We start from the raw sequence: 20156 nt of genomic DNA, 5'->3' as shown, positions 1-20156 counted from the left end.
AGTACCAAACTGGTGTCTCCTTGCCTGCAAACCGAATTTGCTGGCAACAATTTAGATGTATATGAGTTCTAGATTCCTGAATATGGGAATGATTTAAGTATGATCATACGATGAATTTGAGGAGTACAGGCTATACAGGTAAATCATCCCAGAAAAAGGTAATGGCAAATCAATGCCAAGAAAATTATCAAGGAAACTGCCTAAATATCCCTATGAAATCTTCAAGAGAAAAACTCCACTAAAAGAAAACTTTGATTTCTTAAATTCTTATAGTAAAATGAGAATAGTAATATACCAGGATTGTTGTGAGAGCAAACAAAGTAAAGATTTTCATCCAAATCTGTAATTATATTCTTACAACGATGAATAGATTCAATGATTCAATTGTTAACATTTTAAGTAAACCATCCCATCATTTTGCAAAGTAGGATAGAGAATTTTTGCAACAATGTTTAACTATGTGCTGTGATTTCCAGAATATTTGGGTTCTATCTGATTTTTATAAAAGTTAATTGGTTTTTTTCTAAACCGATTATTGCATAGGATGCATAATCACCTCAGTATAGAAGTTCATTTTTTCGAAACAATTATATTTTAGAAGAAAAGCTTTTTTTTTCTGGGACAATTAGTTTCTTCATGTTCCAAACCCTAACTTCTATTTTCCCATTAATTTTTAAATCTGTGTGGCTCTAACTTAAAATAAACTGTACATCAAAAGAATGGAAAATAAACAGCCAGGAACACAATTTGACGAATTGGATTTACTTAGTTTATTTAGCTAAACAGGGTCCATTGGATCTCTTTAATAGGCTGACAGTTGCACTGGGCTGGTTAATAAAACATTCAACACAGTATCTTCAGCCAATATAGAAATGCAAATCCCACCAGAAATATTTTATTCATGAAATAATAATTTCATTTACTACCACACACAAAAAACCCATGCTCTTAACTCACTTTGCAAACAAACAGTGCCATCTAGTGTTGTTATTCAAAAATCAAGATAAAAAGATAGCTTTGTAATTCTTCAATTTTAAATTTCCCCCTTTTAGCAGTAAATCTTCTTTGCAAGCACAGTCCAAATTTGAATCATTGACTTTGGAGAAAAAGATTAAACTCCAGCAGAAGTTTTTTTTAAAAAAGAACTGATGTAAAAATATATTTATGTTTTTATTATTTTGCTATTCTTCTGTCACATGCCCTAATTGCCCTAATCTATTCTGATAGCTCTGTAGGATTTAGTGACACCATTAAATGATGAAACAAGTTTTTCTTTCTTGTTTTAATCTATATAAACTGATAAGGACACTCAGGTACTCACAATTTTCAAAAGTGAACATAAAAGTCAACGTGAAGTAGTTCTTCAGATGGGCAGCTCAATTTTTACTTTTTAAAAAAATTATTCATTTTTGCTGTAGCCCTTAAAACCGTTTACCTATTTGTACCCATCCTTATAGGGATGAATCTCATGAAATCTCATGAAAGACTGTAGTCAAGGTTCAACAGAATATATTGCTTGGACAAGTTCAGAATAAAAATTTCCAGTGGACCACCAAGAAGATTAATAATGTAATCAGATGAAAAAACTGATCAAACAGATATCTGTATCTCAAAGAATATTTTCAAGAAAGCACTTATCCTTACTACTTACTTCTTGTAATTTTTCCTTGTCTATACAAACCTACAAGGAATTTTCAAATCACTAGGCATATACAGAGAATCCACAGGTGGCAGTTGGGATGACAGTTGGGACCAGAATTTCCATCACTAAATGATGTGTTCATAAAGTGTAAGGTCATGATGCATTGCTTAATTTTGCTAATTATACTTTAAAATGTTCCAAAGCAGAGGAACTACTTTTCACTGTTTCCTTGGGCCTTTCTTCATCTTCCACTTTTTGTATTCAACCAGTCTTTGTAAAACAAAAGCAAAACCACAAAACAAAATCAATCAATCAAGTAGATTTTGCCACCTTTGTGTTTTTAGTGGAACCAAATTTCCCATTAGCCTTGGCTGGGTTAAAGTATATTGCTATGAAGTGATAGCGATAGCACTTCGACTTATATACCACTCTATATGTTTTACAGGACACTCTGAGCAGTTTACGGAGTCAGCGCATTACTCCCCAACAATCTGGATCCTCATTTTACTGACCTTGGAAGACTGGAAGACTGAGTCGAGCTCAAGCCCAAATCAGGATCGAAGTCCCGGCTATGGGCAGAGTTTGCCTGCAATACTACATTCTAACCACTGTGCCACCAGGGACTGTATTATGCTTTGTTCGTGATATATGGATTCAGCTTTAGCAGCTTGGTTGCCATTGTTTATGTTTTACTCTAAAAGGAGCAGTGAAATAATTTCATTTATTCAACAAGTCATAGTTAAAATATATGATGACAAAATGATATATGATCCAAGTTCCTGAAATATTCACATAATCAGAAAGAAATTTACCGTGGGGAATATCATTTGGATGAGTGCAGTATGACTTAACAAACTTCATTTTCTTTTTTAAATGTATTAAATGTTTCCTCAATAACTCAGTTTGGCATACACCAAGAATCTTTAAGACTCAGAAGAAAGTCAGTACAGGACTGGTGAATTTTTAAGAACAAGAGCTTAATCTGATCCTGTCTCTCAGGAATCTTGTCTCTCAGGAATCCTGTCTCTCAGGAATCTTGATTTAAACATCTATAACCTCAAAGGTTAATTATTAATTAAGACTGATAAATTGTCTTTCATATTCTTTATGAGATCTCTTCATTATGATGAGTTTTAGACGTAACTATTTTCTGTCGTAAGTACACTGAAGAAGAAGAAATTAAATATTTTCTTGTGTAAAAGAATACAATTTCCAGGAATCTGGATATACCACTGAATTTTAGCTAGTTATCTTTATTGGCTCAATTTCTCCTAAGCTGATTAGACTGTTTATCCCAACCCTCTGCTTAATCTAAATTGCAGCATCCCAGACAGTTGGCTGTCCATTTCAAAATATATTGTGTACAGGAACCACCATCTCCATATAATTGGTCTAGCTGCTTTTGTTGTCAGAAAGATTTTCCAATTTTCAATTGAAATTTGTTCTCAAATTAATTGTAATGTAATCTGACCCTTAACCAGCTTGCCTATCAGTATGTTAAAGAGAGTTTTATCAAATTCTTTGCTGAGATCCATAGTGAAAAACCTGTAACTTGAGGTTGAATTATTGAGTTTTTAGTGTTCTCTAAACTTATTTCTCTTCCCGCATACGCTTATTACCAAGCTAAATAAAACCATTAGTGCATGGACGAAAGGAGTTATGCTGACTGTTTATATGTACACAACATGTACAAAAATATATTTTAAGTATGGTAAGAAAAAAAACATTAGGAAGAAATTCAGCTGGCTGTTTTCCAACTTCTGAGGAAGAAAAGGGAAAACACAATAATGCTTTCAAGATTGATGTCAGTCCTTCAAAGTACACCAAGGCTACACCAAGAACAGAATGCCACAGGTTTGATTGCAACTATAGATATAGATATAGATACATATGTTATAGTAATAGAGTTTATAAGTTCTGATTGAAGTTTCCCTTAGCCTCTCATATATCCAGTGCACTACAAACTAGTTTGGGGTAATGAATCATCTGCAAGAAAACAACCAAGTTCAGAAAGCACAAGAAGCCTTCATTTCAACACTCTACTAAAAAATATACTCCTCTTTTGAGTCTGATGTGTCTTATCCTTTGTCTGGAAAATTGGTAATATGTGCCTTCTGACATAAGAAAAGGAAGTACAGGTAGTCCTTGAGAAATGACTGGTCACTTAATGAAAGTTCAAAGTTATGACCAATACCCAAAACTATATATGACCCTGTTTCAAATTTACGACAGCTGAATTACCAACACATCACTCACCCTTATGACAGACCACGGAGATGCTGGAGCGTGCCCTCATCTCTCTTCCTCTCATCCTACCCTGCAGCACATGGGCCTGCACCTCATGCCTTCCTTACAGAAATGGTGGATGCTTTCAGAGCTTTCTGTGCCAATCAGCCCACCGCCGATCATCTGGTCATTGGGAGACTGCAAAGCTCTCCCTCCTACCTCTGGCTAGGCTTTGGGACAGCTTCAGGATGAGCTTCCTAAAAAATTTTCCTTGATTAATTCCCTCACCCACAAAAACCACATTAGTTAAATAAACAGAATTTTTAAAAGCTGAGAGGGACAGATTTGTTGATCTTCCCCCACCCCAATCCTCACCACAATTAGGTGCTAAAACTAAACTCTCCAAAATCTATCTATTTTACCTTGACTACAGGCGGAAAAGCAGAAGAACAAAGCAAACAAAAATTAAAATCTGAAAGTCATCTCCAAAAGTTGTGCAACAAAATGGAGAACACTGGGTCTTTGCAAGCTTTAGTTGTCTGTCTGACTATCTGGGCTCTATAGGCATACCGGTGACTTCCGGTTTGCTCGGAGGGTCGTTTTAAGCATTCCGAAGGCTTCAGGGAAATCTCCGGATGGTCCCTGAAGCCTTCGGAGCGCTCAAAACAACCCTCCGAGCAAACCGGAAGTCACTTCCGGTTTGCTCGGAGGATCGTTTTGAATGCTCCGAAGGCTTCAAGGACTGTCCAGAGGTTCCCTGACGCCCCCAGAAGGCTCCCGGGGGGGTAGCTGTTTTCGTCCTCCCCAGGCTCCTATGAAGCCTCTGGAGCCTAGGGAGGGCGAAAAATGGCTTTAAAAAAGGGTGAACTCAGCTGGCCAGAGTGCGCATGGGCGCTGGCCAGCTGACAGGGCAGCGCCTCGCGTGCCCTGACAAATGGCTCTGCGTGTCACCTGTGGCACGCGTGCCATAGGTTCGCCATCACTGATCTAAGTTATAGGCTTATAATTTCAATATGGCTACTAAATGCAAAATTTATATTGCTTATACCTTAGGAATAGGTAGGACATTGATTACAGTAACAGGTGAGTCATTTTTGCAGGTCTAGTTTTATAGCTCTAAAATAAAAAAAAAATTACAAACAAATACACTAACTACACATTATCTAGGACTACAAATCTTGGCTACAAAAATGTAGACTATTGGTAGATAGCAACAAAGAATTAAAGTGTAAAGAGTTACACATAGAAAACTTGACAAACCATTGCAATTAGTTAAAAGTGTGTGTGTGTGTTACTGCTTCTTAAAATGTCTAGTTTCTGAAAATCAGGAATTCAGGATTTTGGGGGAAAGGGCAGGTGAAGAAAAGAAAAGAATGGTCTTACCAGAGTAATTCCTGGCTGTTAATATTGCTTTTAAGATTATTTAGATAATTTTTTGCTGCCAACATAATCACGTACTGCAACTCCATGTTTGACCACAAGATAGAGCTAACTATATACAGAAAATTTGTTAACTTTTCCTGCTGTTTAAAACTGACACTTTAAAAATGTGCTTAACAATAAACTTTACTCATAAGTTGCATAATACCTTCAGTAAAACAATCCTGTCAGTATCAACTTGTTAACAAAGTTCTCAAAAGTCTAAAAAGATGAAGCAAAATAGTATCAATAAAACTCTGCTCTTATTGTTCCTTCAACATAGAATCTAAGGATTTTTACAATAAAACTTACATACATGGTTTTAAACATACTTCTAGACAAATATAGATAGTCTTCCACTTACAACATTTTGTTAGTGACCATTTGAAGTTACAAAGGCACTGAAAAAAATGACTTACAACTGTTTTTCACATGACAGTTGCAGCTTGGCATCTGGCACATATTTATGACAGTTGCAGGCATGTGATCATTTTTTGCCACTTTCTCACAAGCAAAGTCAGTGGGAAAGCCAGATTCCCTTAACAATCATGTTACTAACCCAACAACTGCAGTTATTCATTCAATAATAAGTAAGTATGTCAAGTAAATAAGTCAAATAAAACAAGCAAGGTCATAAAATGGTGCACTTAACACACATCTTGCTTAGCAATGGAAATTTTGGGCTCAATTGTGTTCGTATGTCAAGAACTACCTATGTGTTCTCTTTTGTGCTTGTTTTGTTTTGTAAAATTAACATGGCTATGAAGCTATATGAGGTTTCTTGTAACTACATTTAGAGATCACCTACACTTTCTTACTGAGGACCATTTGTGATTTCATAATTCAAATGGTTAATACAGAATGCATAGAAATCAGACAAACTAATTGTTTTCCAATATGATTTTATGTACCGTATTTTTCGGAGTATAAGACGCACCTTTTTCCCTCAAAAGAGGCTGAAAATCTGGGTGCGTCTTATACACTGAATACAGCATTTTTTTGCCTGCTGAAACACGCCCCCTTCACCAAAATGGCCATGCATAGCTTTATGTTGTCTTTCAGAGAGCTCCTGGGGGCTGGGGAAGGCAGAAATGAGCAGAAAATGGGCCGCTTTTTGCTCAATTTTGCCCAATTTTGCCTCCTCCCCAGCCCCCAGGAGCACTCTATAAGCTTCCATAAGGCTATCCATGACAAAAATGGGTCTGTTATCACAAAAAGTGGGCCTTTTTTGCTTGTTTTGGGGGGGCACTCCCAGGAGACTCTACAAGCCTCCTAAGGGCTATTCATGCCCTTTTTGGTGAGGAAAAATGGGCCCATTTTTGCGAAAAATGGGCCATTTTGGGGAGGTTTGCAGAGTGCAAAAACTTTTTTTTTATTTGCCTCTTCAAAACCTTGGTGCATCTTATATTCCGGTGCGTCTTATACTCCAAAAATACAGTAATCATCTCAAATAAGTGACTTGTTTGAATGATTATTGTAACCTTCACATCTTGCTAGTGTTGCAGTAGAAGCCTGGAATCCATGGCAAATCTAAAAATCAGGTATGAGACACACTATGCCATGTTAAACTATGTGACAATAATTGGTCAAGACTGTTGGCATAAATATTTAACCACACTTTGAACAAAGTGAATCATAAATTAAGACAGTTAAAATATTACATTGTTCTATGTAACTGGCTCTTGCTAAAGTGCACGAAAAAAGTAATAGATAACAAAATTTAACACCTGAGCTTTATCTCTCCTAGGAGGAAATTTCAACCAAGCACAGTGGCAGAAGATCTGAATTAAGAAAAGTATTAGAATATGTAATCCTTTTACCTGTGCAAACTAGACATTGATAAATTACAAACTATGGCAATCAGAACTCTCTTGAATCTGATTAATTTTTTTTTATCTGGGCTATAATAGAAATGACTAAAATCATTTCTCAAATAAAAGACAGGATAATATCCATAATTAAAAACATAAAAACAACCATGCCAGATTATGCCAAGACCTACATTGTTGACAACAGGAAGCCCATAAACAGCCCATAAACAGCCCATAAACAGTCTGTGAGTCTGATTCCATCCCTCTCTATTTGTATGCCCAAGCAACAATCAATATCATTCTATAGTAGCTATTGGTATTTTTGTCCTCTGTAGTGACATCTAAAATCACACCCATTGGTAATAAGTAAATAATACAGTAGTAATTTTAGAGGCACACACAGTATAAAGCAGCCCTTTCTTTAAACTAAGTGAAATATCTTTGGCTTGCTCAAATGACTCAGAGTTCTAACATTACAAGAACAACTCTGCATTAATTACTATTCACTTTCTGAACACCGTGTTGTTTGCTCTTTCCTCTTCTTTTTTCTTTTTTATAAATTATGATGTCACAAATACTGTATAGCCTTTTATATATAGCTCTATATCGTTGTGGCTGCCTTCATTTACTGTACCACATTCACGATTCATAGTGCAAGTCACAATCATATTTCTGAAGTCCAACCTTAGAGTTTTCTTCATATTTTTGGATAACAAAAATATCTACAGTTATTCACAATTTAAGTTTCAGATTATTAGAGAAACAATCCAGAAGAACTGCTTGTAACTCAAATGATTACTTGTACTATTTAAAATTATATTTTGCCTAAGACTTTGGTATTGGCTATATGATTAAAATACATTTGCAACTGACAAATGAATTCTCTTGAAATGCATCTTGAAATGCAGTTGCAATCTTGAAAGAATAGGACAGTCCATAAACACTGTTGCTTCACTCTCCTAAATCTAGAAGTGGATAATATCCCTTGCCATTTTTCAGCCTCAATGTTATATCAGTTTCTTCGTTAGCGCAGTTTGAGATATAGGAAGTTTAACTGAAAGCTTGGCTGATGGAAACTATACAATACAATACAATACAATAGTAGAGTTGGAAGGGACCTTGGAGGTCTTCTAGTCCAACCCCCTGCTTAGGCAGGAAACCCTATACCGTTTCAGACAAATGGCTATCCAGCATCTTCTTAAAGACTTCCAGTGTTGGGGCATTCACAACTTCTGGAGGCAAGATGTTCCACTGATTAATTGTTCTAATCGTCAGGAAATTTCTCCTCAGTTCCAAGTTGCTTCTCTCCTTGATCAGTTTCCACCCATTGCCCCTTGTTCTACCCTCAGGTGTCTTGGAGAACAGCTTGACTCCTTCTTCTCTGTGGCAACCCCTGAGATATTGGAACACTGCTATCATGTCTCCCCTAGTCCTTCTTTCTCTTAAACTAAACATACCCAGTTCCTGCAACCGTTCTTCATATGTTTTCGTCTCCAGTCCCCTAATCATCTTTGTTGCTTTTCTCTGCACTCTCTCCAGAGTCACTACATCTTTTTCACATCGTGGCGACCAGAACTGAATGCAGTATTCCAAATGTGGCATTACCAAAGCATTATAAAGTGGTATCAACACTTCACGTGATCTTGATTCTATCCCTCTGTTGATGCAGTCTAGAACTGTGTTGGCTTTTTTGGCAGCTGCTGCACACTGCTGGCTCATATTTAAATGGTTGTCCACTAGAACTCCAAGATCCCTTTCACAGTTACTACTACTAAGCAAGGTACCATCTATATTGTACCTGTGCATTCCGTTTTTGTTGCCTAAATGTAGAACCTTACTCTTTTCACCATTGAATTTCATTTTATTAGATAGTATGAAATTCAATGGTGAAAAGAGTAAGGTTGTACATTTAGGCAACAAAGACGAAATGCACAGGTAATCACAAACTGATTGATTTCCACCAGCCAAGTAGACGAGTCCCTTGTTGGGAGAGGGGGCGGTCTAAAAATCTAAGAAATAAATAAAAAATAAAAAATGTTTGCTTAAATAAAATTACTGAATGCTTGATGAAAGAGCTTTTATTTAATTCTATAGGCTATAAAATATGAAGTGTTAATTTAAATAAAAATTATCTCCATTATCTAATAAATAAGATTCTTATTTAGATTTTTATTTTTTATTAAATAGATTCTTGAAAGTTATACTTAATTATACCATTAAGAATAATAGTTCTAAGTATTGTATTAAAAAGAATCAAGCAAAACCCAGGGAAGCGACTAATATACAAGCAAGGTTCACTTATGTTCCTAAATAATAATAATTATTTTCCTAAAATAATAAAAATAGAAAAGTGGGTAATTGGCTTACAATGCTCAGTATTTCTGTAATCTATACACCCGTTATTAATAATAGTGTATATGAACATATGTAAAAAAATCATAGGATTGTATTTATATTTGGATGAGGAAACTTCTGATCCTAGGCAAAAATGGATCTACAATAAAATTCAATAAATAATTTAATTAATTAGTTATTATTTTTTGTCTTTCTATCATATCTGAAGCAATCAAATGTTAATTAGAGTGAAGAATGATAATGCTATAAGTGAAGCTTACTATAATAAATACTTCATGAATCCTCTCTCAAAATTCCATAGATGAATTAACTCACAAAATCTGTATCAAGTTTTTCCATTTCTTGCTTGTAGCTCTTCATTCTACTGCTGTACATGGCTCGACTCTGTGGAGGGATTTCACGTACTTCAAGTTCCATTTGCTCCAACTGATGTTTAAAATTATAAAGAGAAAAAAGAAATGAAAAAGTAAGATACTATAATTGGATTTGAATCTAGAAAATAAACTATTCAAGAAATAAGAATTTTTAAATATAACTTCAACAATTATGCATATAATCATACCAAGCTATGAATTTGAAGCCATAATGACTGGACTACACACAACATCTATGTTAAAAGCAAAGAACTTTATGGTTTAGTTTGATATGTGAACCACTTCACTAATAAATCTAAACAAATAAGCATAGACATTCTTCAAAATGAAATGAATCCATCAGATTATAAAATACAATAATTATTACTAGCTGCAAGATACTCTACAGCATCCACATGCATTCACCGCTATACCCTATCATTATAACAAACACAGGTTTACCACTGTTTATGAAATGGTTTCTCAACATCTATAATACAACAGAGCAGTGTCCAAATTAGTTCCAAATGAATTTATCAAAATCATATTTGCTGACAAATTCAAGTTCTGTCACTGATTGAAGAACCTGTCTCAGTCTTTTTGTTTTTCAAGCAGATTAACCCCGTGGTCACTATGGGCATGTTCTGCTAGAGTATAGCAGCTAGACCATGGTGATATTCTTCCTCTGATTTCTACTTTATCCATCCAGTATTCATCCAGTTTCTTGCCCAAGCAAGTGTAATAGTCAAAATGCCCATTATCCTAATATGTAGTCAACAAGGAATCTCTTATACTGACAGACTAACCACAGATATACATAATGCAACTCAGGACTTTAAAACTATGATATATTAATCAACCCCATAGTAACATGGTTCATGGTAAAGCTAATCATATTGAGTAGAATGCCATATCATATTAAGCTAAATAATATCAGAGTTTATAGCTATGTATAACATTGCTCCTGGGAGTTAGTATTTTCTTACGTAGCTGCACTCAAGTGGAGGTTTTGCTAACAGCTTAAAGAGCAAAGCCACAAGGGCTCACCATGTCACGTTGTCATCACGTAATATTTTGCGATGTTTTTTTCCATTTACGAATCTGGGGTGGGTGTGGCCTGCACATGTTGCATCCAACCCATGGCCACCAGTTTGATAACCCTGAACTAGAAGAATAAATTACAAAAATACCAGCAAGTTGCATGGCAACTCTAAGGGTGTGTGTGTGTGTGCGTGCGTGCGTGCGTGCGTGTGTGTGTGTGTGTGTGTGTGTGAAAGAGAGAGATTGCTGCAGTATCCCTGTGGTTGGTCGTAAAGGCAAATAACTGCTGACTGCTGCAGCCACCATATCTTTGAAACCGGATCATAAGTAGCTTTTGGGGACTCTATCATAATTTTGAATGGGCATTTGTCAGGGCAGCTGACTTCAACCTTCTTTTGAGGTCATTTTTCGCCCTCCAGAGGCTTCCTTGAAGCCTCCGGAGCGCGAAAAACCAACCCTAATGGCAAACCGGAAGTTCTTCCGGTTTGCTCGTAGGGCTGGTTTTAGCTCTCCAGAGGCTTCAGGAGGCTTCCTTGAAGGCTCCGGAAGACAAAAAATGACCTACGAGCAAACCGGAAGTCACTTCTTGTTTGCTCATAAGGTCATTTTTTGCCCTCTGGAGCCAGGCTCCGTGGGGCTAAAACCAGCCCTACAAGCAAACTGGAAGTCTGTTCCTGAACTTCTGGTTTGCCATTAGGGCGGGTTTTTCGTGGTCCGGAGGCTTGAGGGAAGGTCCTGAAGCCTCCGAAAGGCCTCCAGGGGCAGAGGAGTCTGTTTTCGCCCTCCCAAGCTACTATAAAGCCTCTGGAGCCTGGGGAGGGCGAAAAAAGCACACCACAAATGAGGGAGGGAGCGCTGGTCTTGCACGCATGCATGCTGTGGTTGTGCGCATAGAATTATGGGTGTGGCACGCCCACGCACGACCCCCCTGCACTCTCCCCGCTTTTGGCACGCGAGCCAAAAAAGGTTCGCCATCACTGCTATAGGACTTTTACCATATGTACTGTGCCATATGCATAAATACTATGCCAATGGCACTATAATGGAGGCTCTTCAGAAGGACTTATAAATTATGTTGCTAGATGTTGCATCCTCTGCTGAATTGCCACAATATGCAGATAATTACTACGCATAGCTTTAAATTCTAATTAATGCCAACCACAAGTGATAAGTGCTTCATAATCACACTTAAATCTAGAAAAACACTTACTTTAATTAAGGAGTCATGTAATGTAGAGCTAAGAAAGCAGCATGCATGTTTACATTAACAAGATGGAGGGGTTTATCCTGTTACACAACTCTCTTCAATTTGTCTGCTAAAATGTAATGTAATCTTTTTGTTTTTCATTTATGTAATAAAGCCATGCTAATGCTTACTTCCAAATTATAAACAAACAAACTCTACTAATCTAAAACTGCCTTACAGTTTTATTTCCAGTGAGGAAATGATGTACTGATGTCTGAAAACTGGAAGACATTATAACTGAAAATGGCAACTGGATGGTAGATCTGAACTGCCAAAATCTTTCCGGAAAAAGATGAGATTTTGAGATTGTCCGTAAGTGCTCTGGACAGCTGGTTTTTATGAGTTATTTGCAATCAGTTTCCAAACAGGTGAGATTTGCAAGAGATTGCTGAGCTCATAGCCATCAATGTAGGCTTTAGGGACTCAAAGTTTGATTGAACCTCACTTTTACTTTTAGTATTTTACTTTTTTATTGTTTTTTAAAGATTGAAACTCTAAGTTTTATTATGTTCACCGGGTGATTTTTTTCTTCTTCAATCCTTTAAGAAAAAATCTTAAGTATGAGTGTAAGGTTTGGTAGAATTTTACAAAAATGGATTATACACAAAAGAGTAATTAAAATATTGATCTTAGAAAGTTTTAAATGTATTAAATGTATATATGGACTTGAATTAACACTTTGAAATTGATTATAAGAATCCTTCCTGTGAGCAGCTTCCTTTATTTACAACTCTAATAAAAAAAAATCTTAAAATATGTTCACTAGAGGGCACCAGAAGGAAATTAATACATCAATGGATATGTTGAGATAGGGAAGGAGGGAGGGGCCACTGCTTCACATGCAGCACTAGTTGCCAGTTTGCTTCTGGATGTAAGTCAGAGTTCTGGTTATTAGCTATAAAGCCCTAACTTGTATAGGCCTGGTTTCCTAAGGTCCAATATGTTTCCTATAACGTTTGTCTGTCCAATTCAATCCTGAAGGACTGTCATGCTCTGGATTCCTTGGATTAAACAATATGATCTTTCAGGATCCCAGAATGTACCTGCTCTGTAGTAGTATCTGCCCTTGAGATCTGGATGGGCCTCACTCTGCTGTTGTTGGTGAATCATGTCTCCCTGGACTTTCAATCGGGCCTTCAGCAAGGAAGAGTGAGACCCCACACTTTCTTGCACTTGGCATTTTTTATTTTTACTTTTTATGTTTCCTGATTTTTATTATAATTTGATTGCTGTGAGCAGCCAAAGTCAGTGAGAGTCAGGCAGCATATAAATTTAATAAATGATTATATACATAAAACTTATGAAATCACAACTGCCAGGCTTTTAGCTGTGTTAGCTTTCATAGGCATCAAATTCTTCCCAAGAACCTTCTAGGCTATATCAATGTATCTGCGTAGTACATGTGCGGATCCAAGGTGTGTGGTCTTTGTAATTGACAGATGGAAATGTTGCTAACGTGAATATTTTCTAAGCGCCATCCATGGTTTTTTGGGATGCCAGCTAGTGTCCTGCTAATGATGGGAACCATCAGACCCTGTATATGCCATAATCTTTTAATTTTGATTTTCAGATCTTGATACTTTGTGATTATCTCCCATTCTTTATCTTCTACTATACTGCCACCTGATATCCCCACATCACTTATCCACACTTCTTTTTTAATCCTTTTTAATCAGAGTTACATAAATCTGCTGTGTCCTGGGTCAAGACGTTATCAGTTTGTATTTGGAAATATTTTAATCTTCTCATTTTTTTACCATTGTTATTGTTGCACAATCTCTCTCTGCTAAGCAAGACAAACTACTGCTTTCCTGCCAACTTTGGTGGCATAAAACAGGACAGGAAAAGAAACACTTCATTAGCTTGACTGCTATGATATCATGTTCTTCTGAACACCTTAGTATACAATAGAGCCAAGTAGAGGGCAGCTTTAGATATGGAATACTTTTGATTTTGCCTAAGGATACTTCAGAAATCCAATAAATATATGCAGCTTTGCTCCAAATTCTCAGGTTTATAGTCAAGTAAACGTGCTGCTTGTTGTGGGACAACAGAAGTTGACAATGAGTTCTTAGGCCACGCAGCATTCAATCAGCAACAATCCCTACCTATTCCATTGGTGCTAAAAAAGGAAACAAAGAGAGTTCACTAATCTTATATTGAGTCAAAATGTGATATCAGTGATAAGTGGAATGACACGGTGTTGGCAACCATGAGTTTTAAAAGTCTATAAAAACTGTAGACCTCTGATTAAATTAAGCAGTTGACAAAAAATAACCGTATTTTCATTAATGAATTACCATTTACAAGTTTATATCAGAATACAGATCTAACTGGTACAAGAACTATGAACTATAATGGTTTATATTTTACATTTCTAGCAAGGGGCAAAGTTCTAAGTTCAATTCATATATTGTTTAATAGAAATAAAAGAAAGATACCAACATAGAAAACCAAGCTGAGCACCCCATGGAAAGTTAACAGATGGTGGCATACAGAACATGCATAATAAAGAAAATGAAAATTAACAGAGAAATAAATTCTGACAGAGTTATGCTATAGCTGATAAAAGGATAGACAAACATAAAAGAAAAATGTATGAAGAGAAAAGAAGTAGAAATATTAAGTACAGATTTTCTGGAAAATGAAATGGGGGATAGCTAAAAGATAACAGTTGTACCGCTAAAGGAAAATATTTGTAGCTCGGAGTTGAAATGATGGATCCTTGGTCCACTCTGAGCTTGATTGTATTTATGCAGTGCTATCATTGATATAGCATATCAGCGCAGAGATGATGTTATCTATTTGGGCCCTTGTATAAATAAAAATACAGTTTGGTCTGGTGATTAAGGTACAGGCTACAAACTGGGAGATCATGAGTTCTAGTTCTATCTTAGCCATGAAAGCCAATTGGGTGATCTTGAAACATCATTCTCAGCTCAACTCTCCTCATAGGATTGTTGTTGTGGGGAAAATAGGAGGAACAAGGTGTCTTCTATATGTTCACTGCCTTAAGTTATTTGTTAAAACAATAAAGCCAGGATATAAATAAAGAAAAATGAAATAAATACGATCAAGTTCAGAGCACCAAGGACCACTCATCTCAATCCTGAGCTACAAATATGAATGAAAAAGCAACATGTGCTGTAAAAGGTACCTATACATCTATCCTTTCAAAAATAATATGTTTCTCTTTAATCTCACTAGCTTGCCCATGACTAGGAATCACCACAATTCTCCATCCCTAATAAAAATAAGTATCACCTTAGAATTACTTAATGGCATGCTTGCACAATACATCTGTTAACACTGTATGAATCTGAGACTTACCTATGACACACAATTACAGAAAGTTCTCTGACATAGGGAAGCTTCTCTCAATCAGTTGAGCAAGAAACAAACTATGATGATACTGAATTGTTAAAATGATTGACTGGTTTGGACAAGAAAGCTAAATCTAAGCATAATATTACTCAGTGGTTATGCTACTACATTAAGAACATGAAAATAGCCTGTTACATACTTTAGTATAGTATAGTCTACAACTGGCTTGTCAAACTGGCAGCCCATGGGCCGGATACGGCCCACACAGGCCACATCCACCGCGTCTCCACAAAGGCAAAAAATCCTGATATGTCACAATGCGGCCCGCGATGCCCGCGATGCTACCCCTGATCTATAGCATAGACGATAGATAGATAGATGATAGATAGATAGATAGATGATAGATAGATAGATAGATAGATAGATAGATAGATAGATGATTGATAGATAGATAGATAGATAGATAGATAGATAGATAGATAGATAGATAGATAGATAGATGATAGACAGACAGACAGACAGACAGACAGGTAGGCAGGTAGGCAGGCAGGCAGGCAGATAGAATGAATTACACTGTCAGGGAGAAGGGCAATATATAAATTTAATAATAAAATAAATTTTGTCACAGCAGCCAACCAGATGCCTTTCAGCTGTTCAAACAAGGAGTGCTACATTTACATTTTTCTCAATGATGTCCTCCTGAAAAAGTATTTGGAAACATACTGCCCCTAACCAAAATGTAAAACTGAGTTTTCAAGACTGATAGCCCTTCATTATTCAGTTTTGCATTAATTTAGCCAATCCCTTTTTAAGCCACCCTCATAGCTTGTACTAATTTACTTAACATAGGGAAATTTATATAATCCCACTACCACTTCAAGCAAATAACTGTAAGCGGCTAATAATACAAAACAATAAATACAATTAAAAACAGACATAATAAATACAGAATACAAAACCGTTATATAGTATACAGGAAATCATATATTCTTTGCTTTTATCTTAATTATAACTTGGTTTCCTTCTTCTTTATCAATTCTTCCACTTAAATACAATACAATACAATACAATAGCAGAGTTGGAAAGGACATTCAAATGAGAGACCTTACATTATATTTCTACAGCATCTTGAATATTATCTACAAACTCATTTGTATTGGTCTCTGCTAACAAGGATAAGCCAAGTTTTTACAGCCTTCCATAAGTGTAAGGTTGGAACTGTCTGCATTTTTGGATTTCCAGGGAAGACACTGCAGTAAGGGCATTCAGAACATACCCATCGTGTACCACTTATGGTTTAAAAGATGATAATCAGCATCTTGAAGTGCACCTAGAAACCTTCTGGAAACCAGCACAGCTTGCACCGCATTCTGAATAATTAAAGTTTCCAAAGGTTGTTCAAGGGCAGCCCCCATGTGGATCACATTGTAGTAATCAAAATGAGAAGAGATAAAGGTGTGATGACTGTAAGTTGATGTGAATTTATCACCAAGGGATTTGTCACTTCTACAGGAACATCTCCCTCATCCTGCAAACAATTCTCTCTTTGTCGAGGTCCTTGTTCTTTTTGAAGGCAAAGGAGCTATTATACTGGGAGTAGCACTAAGTACTACTTCCACCTAGAAGATCTCTTAATACAGGGGTGTCAAATTAGTGGCTCACGGGCCAGTTGTGTCATGTGCTGAGCATGCCCGCCCCTGGTTTAACAAGGGGGGAAAGTCATGCTACATCACATGATGACAACGTGACTTCGCAAGTTTGACAGCTATGTCTTAATACTGCTTTGACTATTTCACTATTCTTCCTGTATGTTTGCGGACTAGGTTGCAAACTCTTAAATGCCATAATTTGTAACAAGTGTAAAAGAATAAACAATCTATAGAAATTGTAAACAACAAATTGTAAACAATCTGCCCTCTAGGTCAGAAACTTTCTTCTAAAAAGTGCCGCTTGGGACTAAACTAGCTAAAGCAATGCTACTCCATCCACTAGTTCATTATCTGAAAAATGATCTATCTCCATCTGTAAGACCTTGAGTTCAAACTGTGTTCTCAGAAAACAAGCAGACATATCTCACTGAGTCCTAAAGACCTAATAATTTTATCCAATTATGCAAATAACCATCCTTAAATAAGCTCCCCAAATTTACCAATTTCTTCACAAATTTCCCCTATTTCTGTTGGTTTTGTTTGCTGATTCTAACTATCAGCTTCCAAGGCATACACTGAAGGAGTTTGGTAACATCTTTTCAGATTAACAAATGTTATTTTATTAAGTTTTTATGAGCCATAGCTCACTTCATCAGGTGTACAGAGTGCAGGATTGCAATTGGGATAATACAGGGAGAAGGGAAAGGAAGACAGAGGGGTTTATGCAGGAGCAGGTTACACGTAAGATAATTACAAGTACCTTATTAATTAATAATGGTAATGTCTTTAAAATGTGCTTTTAAAGACCTAGAGTAGCTAAAACTATCTAAAGACCTGATCTCAATTATTTCAGAAAATCTTAACACACATAAAGAATTTTAAGAAGTTACAATAAAGTAGTTATTGTAAAAGTAAAAGTAAAGTTTTCCCATCTCTAGTCATGTCCATCTCAAGGGAGCGGTGCTCACTTCCTTTCTTACCGAAGGAACCAGCATTGTCTGAAGACATTTCTGTGTTCATGTAGCCAGCATGACTGTACATCAAGGTGCACGGAATGCTGCTACCTTCCCACCAAAGTGGTACCTCTTTATCTACTTGCATTTGCATGCATCCGAAGTCCTAGGTGGGTAGGAAGTGTGGTGAGTAACAGGAACTCACCCTGTTGCATGACACGCAAGTTTCAAACCCAGGCATTCAGCTTTCCAGCCAACAACCGCAGTATTTTTTAACCGCTGAACCATCATGCACCCAGTCCATGAAAACATTTTTTAAAAAATAAAAATGTATTAGCCTGAAAAGATGCTGTCAAACTCCTACTAATTTTGAGGTACCAGATAGACTAAATGATAATCAAGACATGAAGGAAAACCTCTTCCCAGTCTCGGTCCTTTAGTATCCATAATTTAATACACTATTTCCACAACTTACCAACTCTCTTGCTTCTTCCAGCTGCTTTTCCACACTTGAAACCAACTGTCTTTTCTCATCTAAAACAAAAGAATAGATGCTTAGTTAAACAATATTTCTATTCAGAGCCATACTAGTAACCACTTGGCAGTACTGAAATTTGGCCTATTTTGCCAGAACTTGGAAGCAAAATATTGAGTTAAGCTAGTATTTTGTGGAAGACCAACATAAAACTGCACAGTTATAGGCTGAGACTGGGAAGTTGAAAGACATTCCAAAAGAAAGCCATGGCAAATGATACAGTTGATAAGAAAATTGCATGGCCGCACTATTTCCAGAAAATTGCCTGGATATATTTATGGAGCCACCAGAAAGTTGCAAGTTTAAGGACATAATAAGGTATCTCTCCTTTGTGTACATATTTCATGTTTGACACTGTTAATCATGCATTTGGCAAGGCAGTCTGTGATGGCATCGTTGCTCACTTTAAATCTTTAGCTTATACTCTATTTCTGAAGGATAGATTTCTATTCATGCAAAGTAAAACTCTAATCATGAATATAGAATGATTCCAACATGTTCTAAAATCCCATTTTCTCCTACACTACTTCCTGTTTCAACCAATATGTATTTTGTCTTAAGTGCTGTACAAATACATTGCCTCTATGGAGGCTCATGAAGTGTAACTTCAAAATCCAAAAATTTTGTCACAAGAAACCATCCTATCCAGTTCAGCTCCTGTAATATCTCAGATCAGGCTGAGTCATAGGATCTGCAACCTTAGCTAAGCCAGGGCAAGACAAACCACAGGGGATTAAAGAAAAGGCTATCCCAGGAAGCCATCCCACTTATCATCTGAGGAGGAGCCGTCCTCCTTGGTAGGCATCCCAGATCCTTGGCTCTGACCAACAGAGTTCTTCCTTAGATGATCAGACTAACTACATCATCAAGGCACGAAAGGACCACAGTGGTGACAGGTAGGCAGCAGGTCGTGACATCGGCTGGGGAGATGCAGAGGGCTTTCACCCACCCACTATCACCGCCATCACTCACCTCCAATCAACTTGGGGATTTTTCCGATGCGGTTCGTGATCTCAGCGGTAAGAACCGAAAAGTCTTGCTCGTAGCCCTCGAAATCAGAGGACATGATGGCGGCAGCAGCAGCAGCAAGAAAGAAAGAACAAAAAACTGGACCTGAATGTCCAAACAGCCAAACTGCCCGCCGTTGACGGAAGCAAACGAAGCAACCCTCGCCTTTCGCGAGCCACCGAAACACCAAAACTCTCAACTATAGCCGCTCCTCCTGTCACCGGCGGAGACTTCCGGATTGAGTCCCACGGACAAGGTCTTCCCGGGTGCTTTGGACGCCAGTCGAGGTTCCGCTCTCCTATTTTGCCCCATCCGACGGATCTCCCCCGCACCTTTTCCTGACTGCCGCAGTGTAGTCGACGACCTTCACTAGGTTATCTTTTCGAGAAAGGCAAGGGGGATAAGAAAGAGGCAGCGCGACCGTCCGCCGGAGTTTCGCTGCTAAATACAAATAATAATTCTGCGGCCAGGGGAAGGCTTTTGGATTGAAACCTCTTTTTCATCCGCAATGTGTTCCTATCCGTGGGGGAAGTGTTTCTCCAGGACACTTGCCAGCCTATTGAAGGCATTTCCAAAGTCAGGGCGGAACGGAAG

At 37.2% G+C, this 20156-nt stretch overlaps 1 protein-coding gene across 4 annotated transcripts in view; it reads right to left on the bottom strand.

Annotated features, from left to right (window-relative positions):
* The window catches only part of VTI1A (vesicle transport through interaction with t-SNAREs 1A), a 205989-nt gene extending 185939 nt beyond the window's left edge, over nucleotides 1–20050 (bottom strand). Inside the window, exons 1-3 of one of the 4 annotated variants that reach the window (XM_081955441.1) lie at nucleotides 19527–20050; nucleotides 18495–18553; nucleotides 9769–9879 (exon numbers count right to left, since the gene is read on the bottom strand). In XM_081955441.1, the coding sequence (XP_081811567.1) occupies nucleotides 9769–9879; nucleotides 18495–18553; nucleotides 19527–19620 (264 nt within the window). In that variant the 5' untranslated portion in view covers nucleotides 19621–20050. The remainder of the gene's footprint in view (nucleotides 1–9768; nucleotides 9880–18494; nucleotides 18554–19526) is intronic. The other 3 variants (XM_081955439.1, XM_081955442.1, XM_081955440.1) reach the window with 3 other exon arrangements.
* Between the last annotated feature and the right edge of the window lie 106 nt (nucleotides 20051–20156).

This window comes from Natrix helvetica (assembly GCF_964273705.1).
Source record: "Natrix helvetica genome assembly, chromosome: 5".
Lineage (NCBI taxonomy): Eukaryota > Metazoa > Chordata > Lepidosauria > Squamata > Natricidae > Natrix > Natrix helvetica.
The sequence above is the reverse complement of the archived record's forward strand: the minus strand, read 5'-3'. Positions and strand labels throughout refer to the sequence as shown.